Source organism: Lepidochelys olivacea (genome assembly GCF_965140295.1).
Source record: "Lepidochelys olivacea isolate rLepOli2 genome assembly, chromosome: 3".
Taxonomy (NCBI): domain Eukaryota; kingdom Metazoa; phylum Chordata; order Testudines; family Cheloniidae; genus Lepidochelys; species Lepidochelys olivacea.
The window spans coordinates 105,856,339-105,879,828 of record NC_140413.1 but is presented as its reverse complement, the minus strand read 5'-3'; the positions used below and the strand labels follow the sequence as shown (position 1 = coordinate 105,879,828).

Here is a 23,490-nt window from a genome sequence, read left to right as displayed (position 1 = left end):
GGCCCATTGTGAAGAAGGATGTGTTACAAACATTGCAAGCTCTTTGGGGCAAAGACTGTCTTTTTGTTCTGTGTTTGTACAGTGCCGAACACGATGGGGTCCTGGTCTGTGACTAGAGCTCCTAGGCAATAATAATAAAAACAACAACAGCAACAACAATAATAATAATAATAATAATTAATAAATAATTAATAATAAAATGTCTAGGCAATTCCTATGCAATCAAGTGTTAGTTATTTGGAAAATTGAAGTGAAGTGTTATATTAATAGGAAATATTGCAAACATAACAACAAAATGGATATTTTCTTGACTAGAACTAAAACGTCATTATTTTTGGAACCTGACTGGCCCAAACGCATAGAAAATGTATCTTACCTCCCAGTCCAGCAGCAATGAATTACCTCTGTGCAGATACATTTGATCACCCCTCAATTCCCTTTGCTTGACATAGTACTCTTTCCTAATGAATTGTAATACTTGAGCTGAGTGGTACAACTGGGAATCAAACCGCTATCTCTCAGATTCAGTATCACTTTTAATTAACACGCCATATAATAAGATTGATATAAAATTGATGTCAATGCCAAAGAGCATAAGTATTGATACTTAATGACTTGGCATAACAGAAGCTAATGAACCAGAGGAAATTCTAAAATATAACAGAAATAGTTATTTCCTCAATTTATTGATGTAAATATGGAGACTGATTAGATTATATATTAATTACAAGGTTAAGTGTGATCCATTTAACCATGTCGTCTCTCCAGTCCTGCCTTTGGTCCTATTCATGACAGCACTTAGACACATGCTTAATACCATCCATGTTCAGGGCAAATTAAGCATGTGCTGAACTTTAAGTATATACTGAAGTGCTATTCTAAATGAGGGCATTTTCTTGAACTGTTTACATTTTACATCATTTTTTTGCTTTTCACTCTCAAAGTGTTTCTTTTTTTAAAGCTCTGTAGAAATTGGAACAATATATACACAAAGTTTTGTCAGTCTCCATTCCTTTCAAATAAAAAACTTAATGCTCATTTTATTAGCACCAAAAGCCAACTTTCTTTCTGTTTTTAAGTACTCCAAAATGTGTCAGTTCACTGAAGTTTAGAACTGGGAAGAACAATCAAGTAACTTACGCAGTCTGATTTTGATGTTAATCTTTGTGCTCACCATAAAACAGTTTGTTCTCAGAGAAATAATTTCTGCGGTGTTTAGAATAAATAAAGCAAAAGTGATTTTGCTAAGTGTTTTTAGGTGAAAAACTCTGAAAACCATTTTTTACAGGCAGTTGGAGTTACTAAAATAAACTCCTTTCAGCTATTTTGTTATATAAACTGCCGTTTAATTTTCTAAGCCATGCTTTTTTGCAACTCCTTACACTGTAATATTATGGAAAGTTAAATATAAGATTTGCATATTAAATCATTTAAAATGCCCACCAATAATTAAAAATGCAGTAATATCCTTACTAGGTATGATGACGATGACTATGATGATGCTATAACATTATCAGATTTGAAAAATATCATGCAGTAAAATGCCAAATTTTTTGTAAAATGTATAGTAAATACAAGATCCTTCAGGAACATTGATTTGAAACGCCACCCTCTTGGGGCAAATTTGAGGTTTTGTCCTTAATCATTTTGGACACTGAGAGTGAAAATATCACTTTTTGCTTTTCGTACATAGAATCATAGAAGATTAGGGTTGGAAGAGAGCTCAGGAGGTCATCTAGTCCAACCCCCTTCTCAAAGCAGGACCAACCCCAACTAAATCATCCCAGCCAGGGCTTAAGATGGAGTTTCCACCACCTCCCTAGACAACCCATTCCAGTGCTTCACCACCCTCCTAGTTAAATAGTGTTTCCAAATATCCAACCTAGACCTCCCCCACTGCAACTTGAGACCATTGCTTCTTGTACAATGTTTGATCAAAGCAAGTATCATGGATGATCTTCAAGGATACAGAAAATAATATGGCAATGCATATAGCACTCTGTGGAAAAATATTGTCACTGTTGGTCAAAGTGGTGCAGAATTGCTTTTTCTCCAGATAGTGTAAAGTGAACTATTTTGGAGTTTTCCATAAAGTCTGTTTTTGAGCAGATTATCTAGACGGTACCGGGAAAGAAATTGGCATGAAGATAAATGAGTCAGAAGAAGAATTGTCTGCAGCCCTATCTGTGCTAAGACGATTGCAGGACAGGAGCATTGAGTAGAAATAGAATGGCATGGGAAGAATCTTCGAACAATAGAGAAGTGTAGTCTAAGGAAAACACAGAAAAAAGATGGAAGAAAAGATACACTGAGAAGGTAAGGAAAATGTGAAAAGAAGGAAAGGAAAAAATACATGAGACATAAGGTTAGATAAACCCCTCTGCTTCCATGAGTGAAGAGGCCCACACCAAGTGGATTTGTCCGGAGGTCTCTCTGTGAGATTGTCCCCCTCTCCTGGAAAGATCATCAAGGGCACCCTAAGCACTGATGGGAGCTCTTTTATTGTAGTTCGTAAAAATTCAAATACATACATCGATACATTGAATTATTAGCCTTCATCTCACTGCTAGATATTTTATGGCACTTTGGATGCACCTAAGTTTGCATCCATACACAACCTACTGTGTCTTAATATTTCAGTGTAATAGACTGGGAAGGATGGTCATTAAGATGGTCATTTTTTGAATCATGAAAAAGTACCACTGTTATAAAAGCCTTAACACAACAATTGATCAGAGGTTTGTAGTGAGCAGGCTTCTTCTTGTAGTGTTCTGCTTCTTCTTGTGGTTTCTAAGTTGTAGGCTTTTTGAAAACCTCGTATCTGTTCCTATTTTGGTTATGAATAGTGTGAAAGAAACACTTGCTATGATCTTATTGTAATTTGTCACCATCCAGCACTGTTGCTCTGTTTTCCATCCAAGTGCCCAGTTGCAATCCTTCTGTGCATGGACCTCGTTCTAACTTTAATGGGCGCTCCATGTTCAAAAAGCCTGCAAAGAAAGTTGGATTGGATTAGGATGAAAGTTTGTGTTGGGCTAGATGGCAACATTAACATGAGTGAGGTTTGGTAAACTGCCCCATCCCTGGACTAGCAGGAGAGAGTGAGCCTCAGAGACATCCCTCTGAATCACAATGCCTCCCCACTTCCCCTTTGCTCCTGGGAAGTGATAATGTACTACTGGCCTAAGACAGCAGCAAATTACTGCCCACCCTGCATAGTCTCAGCTACATTGGCCCAGGAGAAAGAGGAGGTGGAGTCAAGACTTGCCCAATCTCTGCCCATTCACTGCTCCTCACAGTCCACTTGCTCCCGGGAGGGCGTAAGCAGGCAAATAGCCCTGCTTGCTCCTTTGCATCTGGACCCATGGTCTGGGTACCCCGAGTGAGGCATATGAGAGTTTCTTACAAACTTACACAGGCATGTAGTTCAAGTCACAATCTAGCCCTTAATTTGCACTGGCCCTGGAAATTACTCATCTCCTGCATAGAGAGAATGATTGTGATATTTTGTTTCTTCATGTGCATAGGATAGCTGTGGGGAATGTGGTATTAGCAGTGTGGGGAAATGATATAAATATATTTTGCAGATTTTTGCAAAATCAATTCACAATTGCATTCTGTACCTTTTTAAAAGTCACTTCTTGCAAAATTATCATAAAATGGACTGTCCTGCATTGAAATAACCAAAATTTCAATTCTTTTCTTGTGGTGATTCAATGCAAAAACTGATCTCCATCCAGCTGAAACTCTGAATTTTGAAATTCTCCAAGTTTTATTTCCATCAAAAGTGTAACCACGTTAGCATAGCAAAGGGTCCATCTCCTTTCAAAAACACTCCTATTTTTGAGCAAAAATGTGCAGTTTTTTCATTAATGCAGACCAGTTTCAGGAATTTAGAGCAAAACACTAAAACCTCACGTTCTGAGATTTTTGGAAGTTGGGTGTGAATGTTTTATATTATGCATATATATGTGTGTGTATACAAACATCCACACCTACAAAGACATAAGCACTTGTGGTGTACTGATGCATATGACTCCGATAAAAATAATCTCTGGTTTTGAATGTTTCTAATTGTTTGCCTTCAGTTCCGTCCTTCCTGTCTTTCCTCAATGAATTAGCACCAGGTCCTCAAGTAAACCCACTGCAGCTTTGGGCTGGGGCTTCCCTCTTGACTTCTTATCAGGGGTACCCAGCCCATTTCAAAATATGAAGTGTTGTCTGGAAGCCACCATCACTCAAAGCCTCTTTGACTTCACATACAAGTTCTTTGAAGAACACCTTCTCTCTTCCCTCACCAGAGAGTCTCGTACACTGGACATTGACCATTGCTTTCAACAGAAATCTGTGGTCTGTTCAATCCTGTAAGGGATCAAGTGATAGGCAGCCATTTAGAGTAGTGGCCATAAGACGACAGAGCTACCATGATACTACTGAACTCACACACTTTCTGTTTTGGTGCAGCTGCTTGGGGAAAAAGATTAAAAAGATGACAGGGAATAGCACGGGGGCTGCATGTGCTTCTTTATGGCTTGGGTTAAACATGTAAATGCTCACTTCCAATCAGGCCGTTTAATTTTTGTTCATCATGAAACATCCTCCGCTCTGAAGATTCTGGCGATGGCTGTAGATGTGGGTAGAATGTGTTCCATGGGAGATCATTGCAGCCTGATATAAGAGATGATATCAGAGATTAGTTAACCGTATGGGCTGAGTCCCAAGGGAGGTGTGTGAAATGAATCAGATTAAACAAAATTGATAATGTGAATACTTAATCAAACAGACAAAGGTAGTCTGCACAGCTAATTAGGGGCAAATAGAGCGTCCCTCTTGTACCTCATTTAACTGACAAATTGTGCAGACAGTTTTAATGGGAGTCTGTTTAGCAAAGAGAAGGCTGTACAGTTGACAGCTTGGCAAAATGTGGTTTCTGTAACACCACATGATGCTTATGGAAATTAGCCTGGTGCAGCTGAGCTCTGAGTAGGTGAGGGCTGCCCAAACTGCAGTGAAATGGTAAAATGGACCTTTTACAGGCACTTGGTCACTGACTCCTTAAAAGGACAAAGCTGATTTCCTGTGCGTTTAAAAGAAGCGTTATTGAGGAAGTCTGAAGAATTATCATTGGAGCCCAAGATAATTGGCCTTCCCAGGGAAGGACAGACACAGCACACAAAATCAAGATTAATTAAATCCATTTATTATACTAGCAATAATGCTGTACTATGTGGAGCACTATCTGGATACCAAGTCATCCTCCCAGCCTGGTGGTCTGAGGTAGGCAAATAAGAATTATTTCCCCTGTTTTATACATGATGAGAACTGCACAGCCAAGTAATTTACTAAACCCCATGAGAGGAGTCAGTGGCAGAGCCATGCTGAGAATGTAGACGCTCTTGGGTCCCTGTTCCAGGCTCAGTCTTCTAGTCCACGATGTTCTCCAGTGAATGACTAAGCAACTCTAGTATGGAACATACATAGGGCTAGTGATGATTTGCCCTCAGAAAATGTGGAGATCCAGTTTAGTTTGGATAGGCCTGAAAAGTGTGGATCTCTAAACTTTCTGAGATCTCCCTTCTGCTGTCTCTGCCTGCCATCATCTGAAACCTCAACCATAGCCTTCTTTCCACATTTAGTTTCATCCATAAACCCTCAGACCTCCTAGCCCTCCTGCAGGGAAGGAGGAGGATTCTCTGGTCGGATATTGTCTCTGCTGAGATTTGGGCATTTCTCATTTTCTCTGAGCTCACTTGTCCTTCCCTACGAAGAACATCAATAAGAAATAAAGAGTGGCCCCTTTAAAAATGTGTAATAAGTAGCCAACCTGATTCAGTTCATAATGGCCGGGGTTGAATAACCACAATGTAGATTTTACTGTTGTATTGAGACAGGAAGGGGAAAACCATACTGGTGAGAATAGGATCAGCACTTCTGGATGTCTGAAATGTAATTTGACTTCTTCAATGTTGTGAATTTGTCTGAAATGGACAACAAAAACAACACCCCAGAGAAAAAAAACAGTCAACAGCATGTAACAGGGGCTCTACACCAGAAGCAAGAATCCTATTAGTATGTGGAGCTATAAAGCTTTCATTAGTGCATGTTGTTATCATCTAAACAATTACATTGTCTTAACTGCAGCAACCAGAACTTGGGCTTCGTTTTCTGTTGTTGTATGTCAGTCTGGGCTGAGTCACACTGTGTTAAAAGGGACAGGCCTGCTAGAAGGGCAGGGTTTGGGAAGTGATTTTGTGAATCACACCACAAGTCAGACACGTTGGTTCCATTCAGAAGAATGATCTGCTATGCACATAATGGCCCAGTAGTATCAATGGAGAGGATCTGACCTTCTGAAGATCTAAGACCAACCAAGTGGAGCTACTGGAGTTCTGCTGAAAGTTGGGGCTGGGATAGTGTGTCCCTCCCCCCATTAAAAATAAAAAATCCATTTTAACCCTATTCATAAAGCGAAGTAACGGAGTAAATTCATGAGCAGCTGAGGTTAACTGCCACTGGAAATGGTGTTTTAAGATTGCAGTCCACTGAACCCATTCAGGACTCCCTTTTAATTAGTAACTGAGTTTATTATAAGAACTGTTTTGTGTGTGTGTGTGCATGTGTGTGCCTACATGAATGTAGCACCCATCCACACAGTCTGCCTAGTGCTTCTGTCGTCGGCGTAGTCTAAGGGCTGGTGCACAGGGCAGGGAGTCAAAATACTGAGGTTCTAATCCTGACATTGACTCTCTAAGTGACCTTGGGCACTTCACTTAAATCCTCCACAATTCCCCCATCTGTAAAATGGGATGGTAATGGTAATAATACCTACTCTTCCTACCTCAAAGGGGTCTTGTCAAGCTTAATTAATGTAAAACCCTTTGATATCCTTGAACGAAAAGCACTGTATAGAATGGACCAGCTCTTTGACTGGTATAAATTAACATAGCTCCCCTGATGTGAATATGCAGGGTTGATATTGTTTCGGATAGTGAGAAGCTTGGCGAATATATATCTCCCAATCAGCTCCGCTTCACTTTGCAGCCCCAGATGAGTTCCTTTTCCTTTAATTTTAGCACATACATACCTGCTCACTCCTATTGGACTGCAGCAGAGAATAAATCAGCAATGCCGTCTCAGTGACAGCACTGTGTGTTGTGGTGGTTTAGTGTTAGACCGATGTCGCTTAAATATCATCCACTGTTGAGAGCTAAAAGTTTACAGTTTAACATAAAAATTGAAAAGACACAGAAAACCTGAACATTTGAAAAGTGAAATATATTGTACCCCTCCTAAAGTTGTGGAAGAAATGCACAGTTCTGTAGTTGACCTCTCAGCTGAATTTACTTGCGGAGTTCAGCAAGTTTGTTGTGGATGACATTTGTATAATGTCATGTATAGACTTCACTGATATGTATGTGTTATGCAGAACTGTGGGGAAATTTTCCAATACAGCATTTACAGAAAAATGAACTATGGGGTAGAAATTAATGGGAATTATTTGATTCTATCTCATGTATCTATAAAACTGTGATCCTAATATATTTGTGAATCATATCGACTTTCATTTCAGACAACTTACTCTGGGTAGACTCTTTTATATCTTCTCAATGAGCTTCTGTATTGTCAAAAATCTGCTGAAACCTTTTAGGTATAGTACTAGACTAGCCATCTGTGCTCAGGCCTGGGAGCCAGAAATGCATGTTTTTACATTCTAACTCTGACACTTACTCCCTTTGTGATCTTGGAAGAATCACTTAACTCTGCTTAAGTTCCTCTAATTGTAAGTAATACAGGGATATTAGTACTTACCTAGTGTACCTCACATGGAGGACTGCAAGGATTAATTAGTTAATGTTTGTAAAGCAATTTCAAGGTGCAAAGTCCCACATGACTGCTAAATATGCTGAAAGTTGCAATGATCATATTACCATTAATTCAATGTTTGTATTAGTTTTACACTTTGATTTTTTTTTCCTGATTTTGCACTAAGGAAAAAGGGAAAAATATAACTGGGGCTGGGGAAAGAGAATGATGTGGAACTGCCCATTTTAAGGACATAACTCCCCTTTGTGCATCTCAGATGACTGGCCATTCTGCCAGTTGGACGCACTCCAGCTATCACACTGACTAGCATGAAACCGAACAAGCCTTTGGGAAATGAGGATTTTTTTAGAAAAGATTTTTGACCCTCTTTTCCAACTTGTTAAAGCCTCAGTGAATCCCAGCCCCCGCCCCTCACTGAACGCTTGCCTGAGCAAAAGTTTTACCAGAGCATTTCATGAGTCACACATAATTAAAATGGGAGGGGTCCTACTACTGCTTCCATAGAACTGTTTGAGTTAATTGATAAACCTTCCCTTTTATTACCACAGCTAGCCTTCTGTCTGAAGCCATACAGTCTATTGCCCCTGAAAGGCAGGGAGATTTCCTTGTGGGATTCTAGCAAATATTGGAAATTGCAGTGGCAAATTAGCAGGGGCCACAAACCAGAAGTGACAGCTCAAGTAGGCTGGTGGGGGGAGTGTAGAAATCCCATCCCAATAGCAATTGGCCAGACTTATCATATGGACTAATCACAACAGAGCTGGTGAAATAATGGGCACCAGATGTTATCGCTTTGTAGACGTTCACCCTCTGGAGATTAGCTACTAAAGGCAAGCTCCCAGAAAACAGGAGCACAGTTCTTTCACATTTCAATAAAGCATGGTGGCTGGTGGAGAATATCCGCCCCACATTAATGTATCTGATTGTTGCTGCCACAGTCCAGCTTAAGGAGAGAATGAGAAAAAAAACATTTTCCTGGCTCTTGTGAAACTAGAAGTAAGTCGTTTGTATTTCTATATCCAAGAGAGTGACCCTAGCTCATGGTTGGTTGAAAACATATCATGTGACAGATCAGCAAGTCATTAATATGTCCTCATATGCAGCTTCATTGGCTGGTGCAGTGAGTGGAAAGGAGTAGGGCAGACCATGTTCCCTAAGGTTACTTCTCAAAAGCAGGCCTATGCTACCTAAGTGCAAGGTCTGAAAAGCTGCTTGGGGATTGAGGGAGGCTCCTTATTTCTGCCCCAACCCTGAGCATCCATGTAAGGGCCAACCATGATCTAGCTCTCCTTTGGCTTTCTCTGTAATTGTTTTTTATTAAGCTTGCTAGAGTATCTCAAGCTCCGTCTACACTAAAAGCCCTATTCATTGGTGATAAAGGGGGTCAGCAATGTGTGCAGCTGAACCAGTGCCTGGCCATGGTTTCACTGAGAATGTATACAGGAACAACGACAGTCAGCCTGATTTCTCTGCCTGGACTTAAGTCTGGTCAGGTGATCAATTTTTGGAGTGGGGAAAAGTGAGTGGTGGAAGCATGTTGCCTCCTTCAGGCAGAGGCAGGCATAGAAACTGTGGAATTCTCTGCTGCAGGAGGGCCAAGGTAAATACTGATGCTTGTGTTTAAAAGGGGATGAATAAGTTTGTGATCAGTGATAACATTTGCAGTTAGTCAAGGAGTCCAAGTCATAAAGTTTAGGGCTACTAGGGATCACTAGATCATTTAGTCACATCTCCTGTATAGCACATGCCCCTGCACTCACACACTGAACCCAGCAACCAAAATGAGACCAAAATATCACAGGAGACTAGACTATGATGTACCACAGGCACAGAAAAAGAGGGACCAAGGTGAACCAATGCTCTAGGCCCCAGCAAGGAAGGGAAATGATTAAATGAGATAAATCCAGATAATCCTGGCAAATGACCCATACGCACATGCTGAAGAGGAAGACAAAACCCCCCCCAAGGTTCCTGACAATCTGACCTGGGGGAAAACTCTTTCTTCACCCCATATATGGCAATCAGTTGGACCCTGAGCATATCACCAAGAAACAGCCAGACAAGTACCCGTGAGAGAGAAGATGCTCAGTGCCACCTCAGAGCCCTGGCCCATCCCACCGAATGTCCAGTCTCCAACTGTGGCCATCCCTGATGCTCCAGAGGAAGGAGATTAAAAACCCTTCCAGAATACACTGGGTGCAGAAGGGAAATCCCTTCCTGACCCCTGCTGGTGGTGGACAGAAACCATGAAGCATGAGCTTTAGGAACCCAAGAAATAAACCGGAAATGAGCCCCAGGGCTGTTGAATTGTTTCCCCCATACGCACACACCATCATAAGCAATGCTGTCATACAATTGCACTCATAAATTTGTCCAGTTATATGTTCTCACAGAAGGTATCCAAGTCTCATGCTTTGGGGCATCAGCTGGTCACTGCAGGGATCAAGAAAGAATAATTCCTCTCCATTTACAGCTTGTAAAATTGGTCAAATACCTTCTGGTTTATGTTTTTAAATGTTCATCTTCCCGTGAAGTGGGACTAGGCCAGTACTGGGGGCAAAATATTGTACTGTAGATACCACTGATCTAGTCTGTAGGGCAGGGGCCAGGAATTTTAGTTGTTCTGTAAATCACAGAGTACAGGAGTTCTCAAACTTTTTCATGGATTGAGCCACAGAGCCTGTGTTGCATGGACCACTTTTAATTGGTGATAATCATGACAAAAGTAGTTATTTCCTACATTCTCACAACCTTATTTTCAGTAGGAGCCCCCTATAGGCCTCAATATTATCTTTGTTGGCCGTTCCACACAAACAGGGCTTTACAAGGTTAAGCACTTAGCCTATAAAACAGCTTTTATGGGAACACTCTAAATATCAACTCTCATCCAACCTTCTGAGCTTCATTTCAATGTTTAATTCCTTTGGGCATACAATGCCCAGGCCTAAACAGGCTTAGCCAAGAGTCTCATAACTGATTAATGACTGGATGCTTCTGTTTTGGAATGCCCAACTTGAGACACTGGGAAGGGGCTTGATTTCCAGAAAGAGCTGAGCATCTGCCCTCTGAAAATGACTGCCAAATAAAGAGGTAAAGAGCCTGATTATTAAAGAACTAATGTCCTGTTGAGCGCTCCAGATCACTAGTCACTTTTGGAAATATTGCTTCTTGATTTTAAAAGGAATGAAAGACAGAACAGATTTTCCCCTGTCATCCTCGTTGCTTAAAGGAACACCATTATGTTACATATAACGGAGCAAAAGTCACTCTGCTTTATGCCAGCTGAGGAGCTAACATTTAGGGAAAATTGAATGGCTTTATGTTTGTTGTTAACTACACTTAAGAGCATTAAAACCGAGTGAATTAATGTATTCTATTTACATATAGTTTGTTAAATTTTTCCTTTCTCTCATCTTCAATAATGAAAGCAAGAGAGTCATTTCACCCCCTGGTTCCTGTGCATTTAGACAGAAGAGGGAATGCTTATCTATTAAAAACCTGGAATTGTTCTTTTTTGTGTGTGGAAAATTTTTATTAGTCTTCGTTTTTGCAAAAGTTTAGCTTTATAAAACCTAAATGTGGAGACTTGTTGGATCTAACACTTCCCCTTTACACACTTGCATTCCTGCTTAACTGTATTCTGCATTTGAAGAAAAAAAAAGATTCCTTGCTAGCATTAACATTGTTTCTATGGTAAACCACACTTTTTCTCTCTCTCTTTTGACATCTAGATCAAATGATCAATCACTGGGTACATCCTCATGTATCTGGGTTAGAAATCAATTGGCATGCCAAGCAATAAGTCAGTCATCCTTTCTCCTCCCATTCCAAGCAGACATTTCAACTTGAAACATGCTACTCACTTTTGCAATCCCAATTACCTGGAAATGAGAAGCCCTGCTCTGGAAGGCGAGCCGATGAGAGAGGTGAGAAAGAAAAAGAAGAGAGAAAATGTCAGTGGGCTTCTGTCAACTTCTGACAGGGACAGGTCTCCCTTTTTTACATTTCCTGAAAAGCTGCCTTTAACTCCTTGGCAAAGCCATTATCAGTTCTATGGCTTCTCTCCATCTGTCTTTATTCCTGCAACTCTAAAGTCAGAAAAGAAAATTATTTTCACATTAGCAACTCATTAAATGGCCCCAGATTTGTAGCACAATCACTGCTGGATCCAAATGCATTGTTTTTACACATCTAAATGCCTACCAGGGGCATTGTTAGAATAGCCAGCCCTGGCCTGCAGGACCTTCTGTCATGCACATGGTTAAGTGGGTGGGGTGGGGCTGTGGCACAGTCATCCATCACTCTCCATCAATGTCATCACCACCTGCAGGGATACTACCAGCAATCACTCACTCATTCCTGTCCATCTTCATGAGAGGTAGGAGAGGGGATGAGTGTGTGCTTATACAGAAGCACTCCAGTGTTGGAGCAATGAAAAGTTGTAAACCTCTGAGAGATTTAAGAGAGCAGAGATTTTGAAGGGAACCCAGACACTGTTAAGTCTCACTATTGTATTTTTTTGTTCTGATACATGTATATTGCAGCTCAGACTTCATAACATCAGGTGCTCTACCGTAGGTGCTTAACCGATGCATAGACTACACTGCAGTAAATACTGGGCAAACCTGAAAACTGTTGTTTAACCAGTCACCAGTCACTTTTAAAAAACATTTAACTTTGGGCATGGAAATACAGAGGCTACTGTTAAAAATCTCCAAACTCTTGTAAAAATTGAGATACACTTCCCCCTCTCCTGGAGGTAAGTTCCTGTGTATCCAACTTCAGCTCAAAGAGAAATGATTTTTGCCAAGAGTCTTACCAGACTGGACTTTGTGGATAGACAGTGGGTGTCACTGGAGGGAATTCATAACTGGTGGCAGTGAAGAAGTGGGCAGGAAGAAGTCGAGACAAAAGAAAGGGAGAGAGACAACACAAGGAAGGGTAATTTTCTACCAGCAGAAAGGTTCCCGTTTACACACAACCATCTCCTTTTCCATTGTCTCTCATCCTGATAAGAAAAAGATCAACTAATGCCCATCTGGTATCACAGTGAAGAGACTGCTCGGCAGCCCTCCAACACCACTTTCTACAAACCATTACCCTCTGATCCCACTGAGGGTTACCAAAAGAAACTACATCATTTGCTCAAGAAACTCCCTGAAAAAGCACAAGGACAAATCCGCACAGACACACCCCTGAAACCCCAACCTGGGGTAGTCTATCTGCTACCCAAGATCCATAAACCTGGAAATCCTGGACGCACCATCCTCTCAGGCATTGGCACCCTGACAGCAGGATTGTCTGGCTATGTAGACTCCCTCCTCAGGCCCTACGCTACCAGCACTCCCAGCTATCTTCAAGACACCACTGACTTCCTGAGGAAACTACAATCCATCTGTGCTCTTCCTGAAAACACCATCCTGGCCACTATGGATGTAGAAGCCCTCTACACCAACATTCCACACAAAGGTGGACTACAAGCCATCAGGAACAGTATCCCCGATAATGTCACGGCAAACCTGGTGGCTGAACTTTGTGACTTTGTCCTCACCCACAACTATTTCACATTTGGGAACAATGTATACCTTCAAATCAGCGGCACTGCTATGGGTACCCGCATGGCCCCACCGTATGCCAACACTTTTATGGCTGACTTTGAACAACGCTTCCTCAGCTCTCGTCCCGTAATGCCCCATCTCTACTTGCGCTACACTGATGGCATCTTCATCATCTGGACCCACGGAAAAGAAGCCCTTGAGGAATTCCACCATGATTTCAACAATTTCCATCCCACCATCAACCTCAGTCTGGACCAATCCACACAAGAGATCCACTTCCTGGACACTATGGTGCTAATAAGCGATGGTCACATAAACACCACCCTGTACCGGAAACCTACTGACCGCTATGCCTACCTACATGCCTCCAGCTTTCATCCAAACCACACCACATGATCCATTGTCTACAGCCAAGCTCTACGATACGACCACATTTGCTCCAACCCCTCAGACAGAGACAAACACCTACAAGATCTCTATCAAGCATTCTTTCAACTACAATATCCACCTGTTGAAGTGAAGAAACAGATTGACAGAGCCAGAAGAGTACCCAGAAGTCACCTACTACAGGACAGGCCCAACAAAGAAAATAACAGAACGCCACTAGCCATCACCTTCAGCCCCCAACTAAAACCTCTCCAACGCATCATCAAGGATCTACAACCTATCCTGAAGGACGACCTATCACGCTCACAGATCTTGGGAGACAGGCCAGTCCTTGCTTACAGTCAGCCCCCAACCTGAAGCAAATACTCACCAGCAACCACATATCACACAACAGAACCACTAACCCAGGAACCTATCCTTGCCACAAATCCTGTTGCCAAATGTGTCCACATATCTATTCAGGTGACACCATCATAGGGCCTAATCACATCAGCCACACCATCAGAGGCTCGTTCACCTGCACATCTACCAACGTGATATATGCCATCATGTGCCAGCAATGCCCCTCTGCCATGTACATTGGTCAAACTGGACAGTCTCTACATGAAAGAATAAATGGACACAAATCAGACGTCAAGAATTATAACATTCAAAAACCAGTTGGGGTTTTTGGTCAATCTCTTTGGTCACTCGACTGGAGACCTAAAAGTTGCAATTCTTCAACAAAAAAAACTTCAAAACCAGACTCCGACGAGAGACTGCTGAATTGGAATTAATTTGCAAACTGGATACAATTAACTTAGGCTTGAATAGAGACTGGGAGTGGATGGGTCATTACACAAAGTAAAACTATTTCCCCATGTTTATTCCCCCCCCTTCCCTCCCCAACTGTTCCTCAGACGTTCTTGTCAACTGCTGGAAATGGCCCACCTTGATTATCACTACAAAAGGCTCCCCCTCACCCCCCGCTCTCCTGCTGGTAATAGCTCATCTTAAGTGATCACTCTCCTTACAGTGTGTATGGTAACACCCATTGTTTCATGTTCTCTATGTATATAAATCTCCCCACTGTATTTTCCACTGCATGCATCTGATGAAGTGAGCTGTAGCTCACGAAAGCTTATGCTCAAATAAATTTGTTAGTCTCTAAGGTGCCACAAGTACTCCTTTTTTTTTTTTTTTTGCGAATACAGACTAACACGGCTGAAACCTTTAAAAGTAGTGTTGGCTTCAGGCATGGTCTATGCCCAGTTTTGGTACCAGTCTAACTTCAGAACCAATATAACTAACATGATACTATTGTGGGTCCAGTTATACCAGTATAAAGATGCTTATATGGAATATAGCTTATACCCCTAAATTTAAGAGTATAATTGTGTCCACACTAGGAGGATGGACCATTCTAACTATAGCAGCTTCTAAACTGGTAGTCATAGCAGCACGAATACTGTATGCAGACCAATGTCTTGACCTGTTTCTTTTGGGTAGTCACTCTGCCCTCCTACGTGAGGTCCCTCTGTAGCTGCAACTGGATACAGTATTCTCATTGGCTTCCTGTCCAAAACTGATGTGTTGCTATGCTCTGTTTGATTGCTGCCATGTTCCGCAGGTGAAGGAACTGCATTTTGGTGGAGTGATTCCTGCATATCAAAATCCTTTTGGAATCACAGGGATAACAGGGGTTTATCAATGTACATAATTTATTATTTTTAAAAGTGAATTATTTTTTACAGTATTCTAATATTTCATGGCGTGTCAGAACCTGCTGCAAAAGCTTCAAGGGTTTCCTGAGCCCCATGTGACTCTGGGGTTCTTCCCTCTGAACAAAGTACATTTCCCAAATAGGAAAGTGGGGTGTTTTAATCTGTTTGGTTCTGAACAAAAAAGAGCTTATCCCAGGGAACGAGCTTTGACAATTGGTCTTCCTCCCCGAGGCTGGTTAGCACTTAGAAGCTTGCGGCTGACAGCGCTTGTGGACCATGGAGATCCACCAGGTGCTTGCAGCTGGTACAGATAGCTCATTAGAAATTCATTTTTTCCTGTCATAATAACAAAGTGGAGAGCAGCGGCGGTAACATAGTTTCGTATGGGAAAGCACACAAAAGGGGACAGCTGAAAGAAGCTGTGCTTTTCTCCTGTATTTCTGGCCTGATAGACTTTTCTTCAAAAGAAGCAGCCTTCTCCATCCTCCGTACCCTCTTAGGCTGAATTTACTGAATTGCATTATATGCACCTAATGCACATTGCAAGGAGCCCAGCCTCTTTTCAACCAATTCATGTGACCGCGGTATTTCTCTCAGGTTTTTTTTATACTTTTCCTTTTTTTTCTTCTTCTCTTTGGAACTTTAACAGTGAGACGAATAGAACTGGTGCTCTTTGCTTCCTAGTTTCAGATTCTCCAAAAAACATTTTAGAAAGTCTCATTTCCAGCCTAATTTGCTTGAATAGGAGCCAACTGAATTTGTGGGCAAAGTGGAAATTCAGCATCATAGGCAATAAGCTGTCGGCCAAATGGTGCTCTCAGTTTCACCGGGATAGTAAAAGTGGCGACTGGTGGATTTGAGAGCAGAATAATGCCTCTCTTGTCACAGCAACTGCTCAGATATAAGAATATAGCTAATTAGCCACATGATTCAGCGGGTAGTGACTCCTGACATGTGAGGAGGGGGGGTACCCCTTTTGTAACTGTGATCTATGTTATTAGGAGCTAGAGGAAATGTTTTGCGGAAAAAAATCAGTTGTTTTTCATTTTCTGAAAAATTTTCACACACAACCCCCCCCCAGTTTTCACTTTTTGTTTTCTTCTCTTTCTCTCCATCCCCTCCCTCCCCATTTTTCATTCCCACATCTTTTCCTCCTTTTTTCCCGTTTTGCTACTGAAAATGGGAGGAAAAAGAAAGGATGGCAGGGGGAGGAATAGAAAGAGTTAGGGAACCAATAAACTGTAAATTCCCAAACTAAAAAAATGAGGTTTCCCTTTCTGAACCAAAGTCATGTTGGTTTTTGGTTTCAAAAACAATTTTTGTTTTCAGTTTTCTCATCAAAAAGTCAGAAAATTTCAAACCCTTGAAAACCTTTTCTGGAAAAATTGTCATTTTTGAAGATAAGCCGTTTTTTGTGGGGGAAAAGTTCTGAATGAAAAATTTCAATCAATTGTACATGTTACGTGACCAAGGCCAGGAAATAAAGATTAGTCGCTCCATTCCTGTGTGTCGCACCTTTATTATGTGGTGACTGAAGAAAACTAAATCTTTGACATAAATGCAGCAAATGAAAGGACTTGAATCCCTCAGTATGGAGGGGAACCTTGCAATGAAGAAGACGGTGGTAGCTGTTTCATATTGTCCTGAAAGAGAAATCAGAGAGAGTGACTTCTTCCAGATTGCTGTATTGTAGGTCCAGAAACACTGGATGTCTACAAGCTCTGTTAGTGGGAACATGAAGGGGATTACAGACTACTAGACAAAAGTATCCAAACCATTTTAAGAATCCTATTAACTATACAAGAGCGCCACTTGAATAAGTCAAATTTTCTTTCCAAGAAACGAGCTGCTAGGTGAAACCATAGACCATCTTGTGGCAGACCTAGGTAATAAAGCCAAATTCTGTGAATCTGAACATTTAACAGTGGGATTAATTAGAGAGAGGGGTAAAATTTTTAAAGTGCATAAGGGTCAGATTTTTAAAAGCACCTAAAGATGTAGATAGACATTTAGTGGGATTTTCAAAGAACTCCTGCTAGGTGCCTCTCTGCATCTTTAGGTGCCTGAATCCCTTTAAAAATCTGGACCTACGTGACTTTAGAGCCTAACTCACATTTTAAAAAGAGACTTAGATACTCAGGAATCTAAGTCTCATTGAAAGTTAAAGGGATTTAGGATCCTAAATCACATAAGTACTTTTTAAATTTTTTACCTTGGATTACTTGTGCCCAACTATAATCAGGTTAAAGCAAGGTTATCACTAGAAATTGACTTGACTCTGCAAAAAAATTAGATATTTTGAGAGCTAGTAAAAACTGTGCTTCCAAAATCAAATCAAATGCATCTAATTAAGAATTAAAGGCAGAATACGAGAGCAAAGGAATAACATAGGGCCTGGTCCAACTCCTACTGAAGTCAATGGAAGAGTTTCCACTGACTTTAATGGGAATGTGACCAGGCTTAGCAAGTAGATTTGCTTGTAATTAAATGTGGAGGCAATCATAACACAACACAGAGATGTTCAGCACGAGGGGTGCGCTGTTATTAATGCAATGACAGCACTCTTCTTGGGTTGCTCTTAGGACACACTGAAATGAAACACAAAAGCAAAATGCCCTCATGAACATACAGCTCAAGGAAAAGCTCAGTGGATGCTGATGTTGAAACAAAGAGCAAGGTACAAAGCAAAGTTCTCCACCATCTTTCTTTGCGGCACTGGAAATAAATGAGCAAAACATGAATTAAATTAACAAGGAGCTGGCTGCAGTGTAATCACACCAAATGTAAACCAAATAATTAATGAGCACCCAAAGCTAGCACTGAAAACTAAGGGCATTTCATACAGCTGGCACAAAATGAGCCCATGCAACAAAGCTACACTATATGTCTTATTAGGGATAGACACCCCTTAGGGCAAATGAGAAGAACAAACTGGCACAACCATACAGAAATTCCAGGGAGTAATTCTAGATGGATGGCCACCTCCAAGAGTAAAACTTATTGGGACTACAACAATGGAACTGCTGCATTTGACAGGAATTGGTATACAGACATTATATCATAAATACTAGCTAGAATGAGATCAGAAGTGCTATGCCAAATCTACATTACTTCTCTGGGAATTAAAAAGTGTAAAGATGGGAGCCTGACATATCTTATTCTGACCAGGCATGAATGCTGCCATGAAAGACAAGTACGAAATCTGCAACAAATACAGGAAACAGAATGCAAAAGAAGCACTGAAACCAGGAGATCCCAGATTGCTCTTGGTCAAGATTGATTACCTGTTGTTAGTGGATTACTGCTTTCTTAATGTTTTAAAATGAGCTCTTGTACAACACATCAAGTAATGTATAATAGCACATTATAGATTGAAGTTTGTCTGTCATGTGATTCCAGATGAGTTCACAATTCACATGTGGCTCATATTAACTATTCTTTTTTATTATATCAGTCCAAACACACCACATCAAGATGTTCCTATGCAACATCATACTAGTTAGCAAAAAAGTCAATATAAATAGCAAAGAATTTAATTGAAAGTAAAAATAACCTGGCAAATTCAAGGGATTCATTCTTTGCATTGTTGGCTGAACAAAGCAAGGTCCTAGACACAACCTGATGGAATTTCTCTCCTTGTCTGGATATAATGTGTAACATATCCCTACTCTGCCACTGACAATGCAAAAAACAAGAGGAGCAGCAAACAGCTTCCAGAGAGCTGAACAACCTCAAAACCTGAACAAGCTGCTGCAAAAGGAATTGTCTTAAGAACAAGAGGTGGCTGTGTATTCAGAAAGCCATCAAGGCTCAGCAATTGTAGTTATTGACAGTCAGTAAATCCAGTAAGAGGCCAAATAATCTCATTTGTTCTACTTATTTACCCTGCCCATCATCCTAGATGTCTCTATTTATGTGTTTTATTAATGGACTAAATTAGTTTCTGGCTATTGTTTTCCACTGACATTGTTTTATTTGCATTTGATTTTCAGGAGGAAAAATAAGACGTAAAGGTAGTCGCTGGATAGAATGGATGCTGACTGCGGTCACATGACAGAAGTAACCCCACTGTAACCTTGAGCCATGTAAGGTGACATGAGTGGGGACATCTCAAGAGGGCTGGAAAAAGCTCCCCTGAACCTGTCAAAGACACACTGATCATTAGCCAGAAAGTGACACACAAAATCAAGATGAGGCGCTTCCTCTCCCTACCAAGAGGGGATGAACGCACATACTGTCTCCATAGCTCTTCCAGTGATCTTTAAAGAGGGTCTCCTCCCAAGCTTGGAAACCTACTGTCTTCCCTGAAAAGAAGGAGCCTGTTGGCATGAATGCAGCATCTAAGCAAGAGCGAGGCCATCTTTTAAAGCAACCTCAAGGTAAATTGTACCTATAGGATCAAGGCGAGCATTAAGCATGAGCGCTATAAGCAACTGTAGGGGACCGTGCCCTTCTGGGGATCCTGCAAACACAGCTTACCGACCCGCCTGGCCTCTCTTTCTGTCTGGCAGTGAGACCAGAGGAGGCAGCAATGCACTGCCCGGTCCCCAATCTGGGAGCAGGAATGGTTGGACCAGGCAACTCCAGGCCCATTTTGCCTTCTGTTCCTGGAAGCTCCTGCTGGGGTCCCATGTGGAAAGGCCAACTCAGTTAGCATGAATAAAATAACATTCAAAAGCAAGTTGGATTCTTGCCTAGTGCTGGATTTGAAAGGATTCCACGGCTGGGTCTGTTCAAAAAAAGACCATCAGTAAAGTGTAAAAGTTTTTAGGAACATAGGAATTGTCAGACTAGATTGTATCCACAGTCCATCTAGTCCAGTATCCTGTCTCTGACAGTAGCCAGCACTAGATGCTTCAGAGGAAGGTGCAAAAGACCCCACAGTAGGCAGATGTGGGATAATCTGCCCCCTGCCACATTAGGTCTCCTAGTCCTTTATGGGTAGAGCCCTAAAGCCCTAAAGCATGAAGTTTAAGATTTTTGTCAGTACCTAACTAGTGATCTGCTCTGGTTCCAGCTGAAATCAAAGTTCCCCTTGACTTAAATGGGAGCAGGATCAGGCCCTAAAAGAGCCAACAATCTGCTGCTTGTAATAGCCCGCATTCACATTCACATTCAGCCATTCTCCCTTATTGGGCTAGTTTCAGGAACGCTTTGGAAGTAGTGCTTGCCGCCTTGCTGTTGTCTATTGTTTTGAGGTTTTAGTTTTCCTTTCTTTTTTTTTGGCCCGATTGTAAATGTTTTGAGTTTAACAGACACCCAAATTCATTAAATGTGTGAAATGATGGGAAAAAAAGTGTGAAATTGTAACAGTCTGTTTGTGGTTGATTAATAGAAATTTCTTCTAACAATTCCCACAACCTTCTGGGGGTCATTGGAACAGAGCAGCTGTAAAGACAGCAGGAGTAATTTAGAAACTGCCCAGTGCAGACCATGCAGATTTTTGCACAAGTGGGGAGAGTCCCATGCACTTGTTCAGGCCAGTAGGAGATGATTGGCCACTGCAATGTCAAGTTAACATGCAGATTAGTCTACAAGGTGCTTTTAGCTGGCCTTCCGAGGGCTTATTTTGTTGTTAAGGAAAAATAAGATTTTTTTTAAAAGATCATTGAATCACTGAACAATTACCATCAATAAAGCTGTTCTGCTTTATTGTCCAATATTGTTGGCCATGGTTATATGAAATAACAAAATAAAAAACTCTGCAGTGGAAAGAAATCTCATTGTCACGTCATTAGGGATGTGGATGTTTTTTCTTCCAGAAGATTGAAAACTTGTCAGCTACTGCCTTATTTCAGATTGGAAGTAATCCTTAGGACTCTGCTGGGTTAAGCATCTTTCAGATCAAGGCAGCCAGCACCAAGGACAAGGAAAGTCTGACTCTTTCTTTTGGGGGGCGGGGGAGGGGCCATCTTTCTTTGGCTTTTTTATAGACAACCCAACCTGAAGTGCTGATTTTCTTTGTAGCAAACTTTATATAGCTAGATGCTTTTGCTTTACGAAACGTACAAAAGGAAACATCAAAGTAACTGTCCCCACTTTGACATAAGGATAGAATAATGGTGACCTAGAAGCTAAGGACTGGGACAAATGCTGAAAGTAATTCACTCCAAGCGTTAACAATGGGGAATGTGTGACAATGATATATACCAAAAGACAAGGAGAACCACTTTTGTTGGGCGGCGATACCCCATAAACCCAATTGTAGGCCGATCAATACTGTCATAGGACAATTATCAAAGACCATCAGCACATCATATTTTCATACCATAAACAGCTCAAGGCGCCAGGGATGGCTTTCCTACAGAAAGCACATAGCATAAATTTGAAGGGTGTGAAATTGACATGATTAATAATTATAGTTATTAGCACATGTGCCAGCTGCTCATGTATGGCTTATCCCTTGATTTATGGTGCCATAAATGCCCATTTCTGCTTGTGATGCAGAATCAAGAGGGCACACAATCATGGGCAGAGTGCATCTTTCCCAGTGCCAGGAGCTTTGCTCCCTCCACACTCAATCCATTCCCTCCCCCCCTAAAAAAAGTGGGCCAAAAAGTCACCCCTGCTTTGCTGAGATGGAAGCAGCCCCTTTTGTTTTCATGTCTGCCTTAACGGCTGCTGAAACCTGTCTGCTCAATGTCCCCAAAGCCTTTGAAGTTTGGATTGCCGCTAACAAGGGGCTATAGTTTTCCCTCCCCCACACTCCTTCATGCTGTTGCCAGGCTGCAAACAATCACTATACATATTATAGATGAAACCACTAGCACCAACAATAGGAGAAGCAAAAACTGATCGTCTAGGTGCCAGAAGTTAAAGCTTTTGTTTTCAAGTGCAGTTTGATTCCCCCTCCCTCACCCTTCTGTCTTGTGTACTTTTACAACATGGTTCATTGTAGAAAATTATTTTTCTTTGACATAATGTGAAAAAATGTCCAAAAATAAAGCAAAACAAGAATCTCATTATGTTAGCACCCCTTAGACTTTCTTTTGAAGAATTATAATATCTGCAGGAATGACAAAACCTCGTTAGCTCTACAGAGAAGATTCACAGCCTATCACTGTCCCTTGGCGATTACCTCTGCACACTCAGAAACATATACTTACAAAGTATTCTGTGCGGTTTAGAAAAAGTATCATTGCTCATGACTGTTAATTTTACTTTCAAGGGAGATATTTATCATTTAAAAGCAAGGACCATTGTTATTTTATAGCATTGCTTTACCTATTTCCTCACCCCCACCTCCCTCAGGTAGTAAAGCAATGCAAGTAGAAACCAGGTAGAGCAGAGCAGTGAAAATATTTTGTTATTTTATGAAACTATGTGAAACGTTGCTGGCTGTTTGTTGTCATGTGGGAACACAACTGAGGGCCCAAACCTACCAGGTGGTGAAAGATTTCAGTTTGCACCAAAGTCAGTCATAGTTGTGGAGCACTTCTCAGAATCAGGCCCCAAATTTGTAATAGCTGAGTACGTGATAAATCTTTGCCACTGAATGAAATCACACAAAATTTTGGGAAATCTTACGAGCTTATATGCATTATAAGTCATCCACAGGAGTCGAAGAGGAAGGAATTCACCCCTCCTAAAGCACAGTTGTGATCTGGGCGGTGGTTGGGTTTATTTACTTGTTTTTGTTTTGTTTTGTGTGGAGGTGGGAGTTTTGTTTGTTTATTTTGTGCATTAGGTTTTTTGGGTTTTGTTTGTTTTTTTGGTTGGTTGGTTGGTTTTGGTTTTTAATTTCTCCTGAAACATCAGAGATCTGCTATGTCTCGAGATAGGATACCATTTGGGGTGGATCAGTGCTCGGAGGTGGTACCAGTATTGTCAACCCCAAATGTTCAAAAATCATGAATCAGGCTCACCAAAAATCATGAGATTGGCTTGAAAATCATGAGATTACATAAAATAATAGATTTGATGTTTTTCTTATTTGCCTTCTGCTTTTTGAGTCTTTAGGGTGCATGTGATGTTCCTCTCTGGTGTTATCTGGACCAGTGATCTGCTAGGCCACTCCA

At 41.2% G+C, this 23,490-nt stretch overlaps 1 protein-coding gene across 1 annotated transcript in view; it reads right to left on the bottom strand.

The window, feature by feature from the left end:
• Positions 1–2,537: 2,537 nt before the first annotated feature.
• The window catches only part of LOC311517881 (uncharacterized protein), a 40,473-nt gene continuing 19,520 nt past the window's right edge, over positions 2,538–23,490 (bottom strand). Inside the window, exons 3-5 of the mRNA XM_084623124.1 lie at positions 11,706–11,726; positions 4,558–4,668; positions 2,538–2,990 (exon numbers count right to left, since the gene is read on the bottom strand). Coding sequence (XP_084479250.1) covers positions 2,872–2,990; positions 4,558–4,668; positions 11,706–11,726 — 251 coding nt within the window. The 3' untranslated portion in view covers positions 2,538–2,871. The remainder of the gene's footprint in view (positions 2,991–4,557; positions 4,669–11,705; positions 11,727–23,490) is intronic.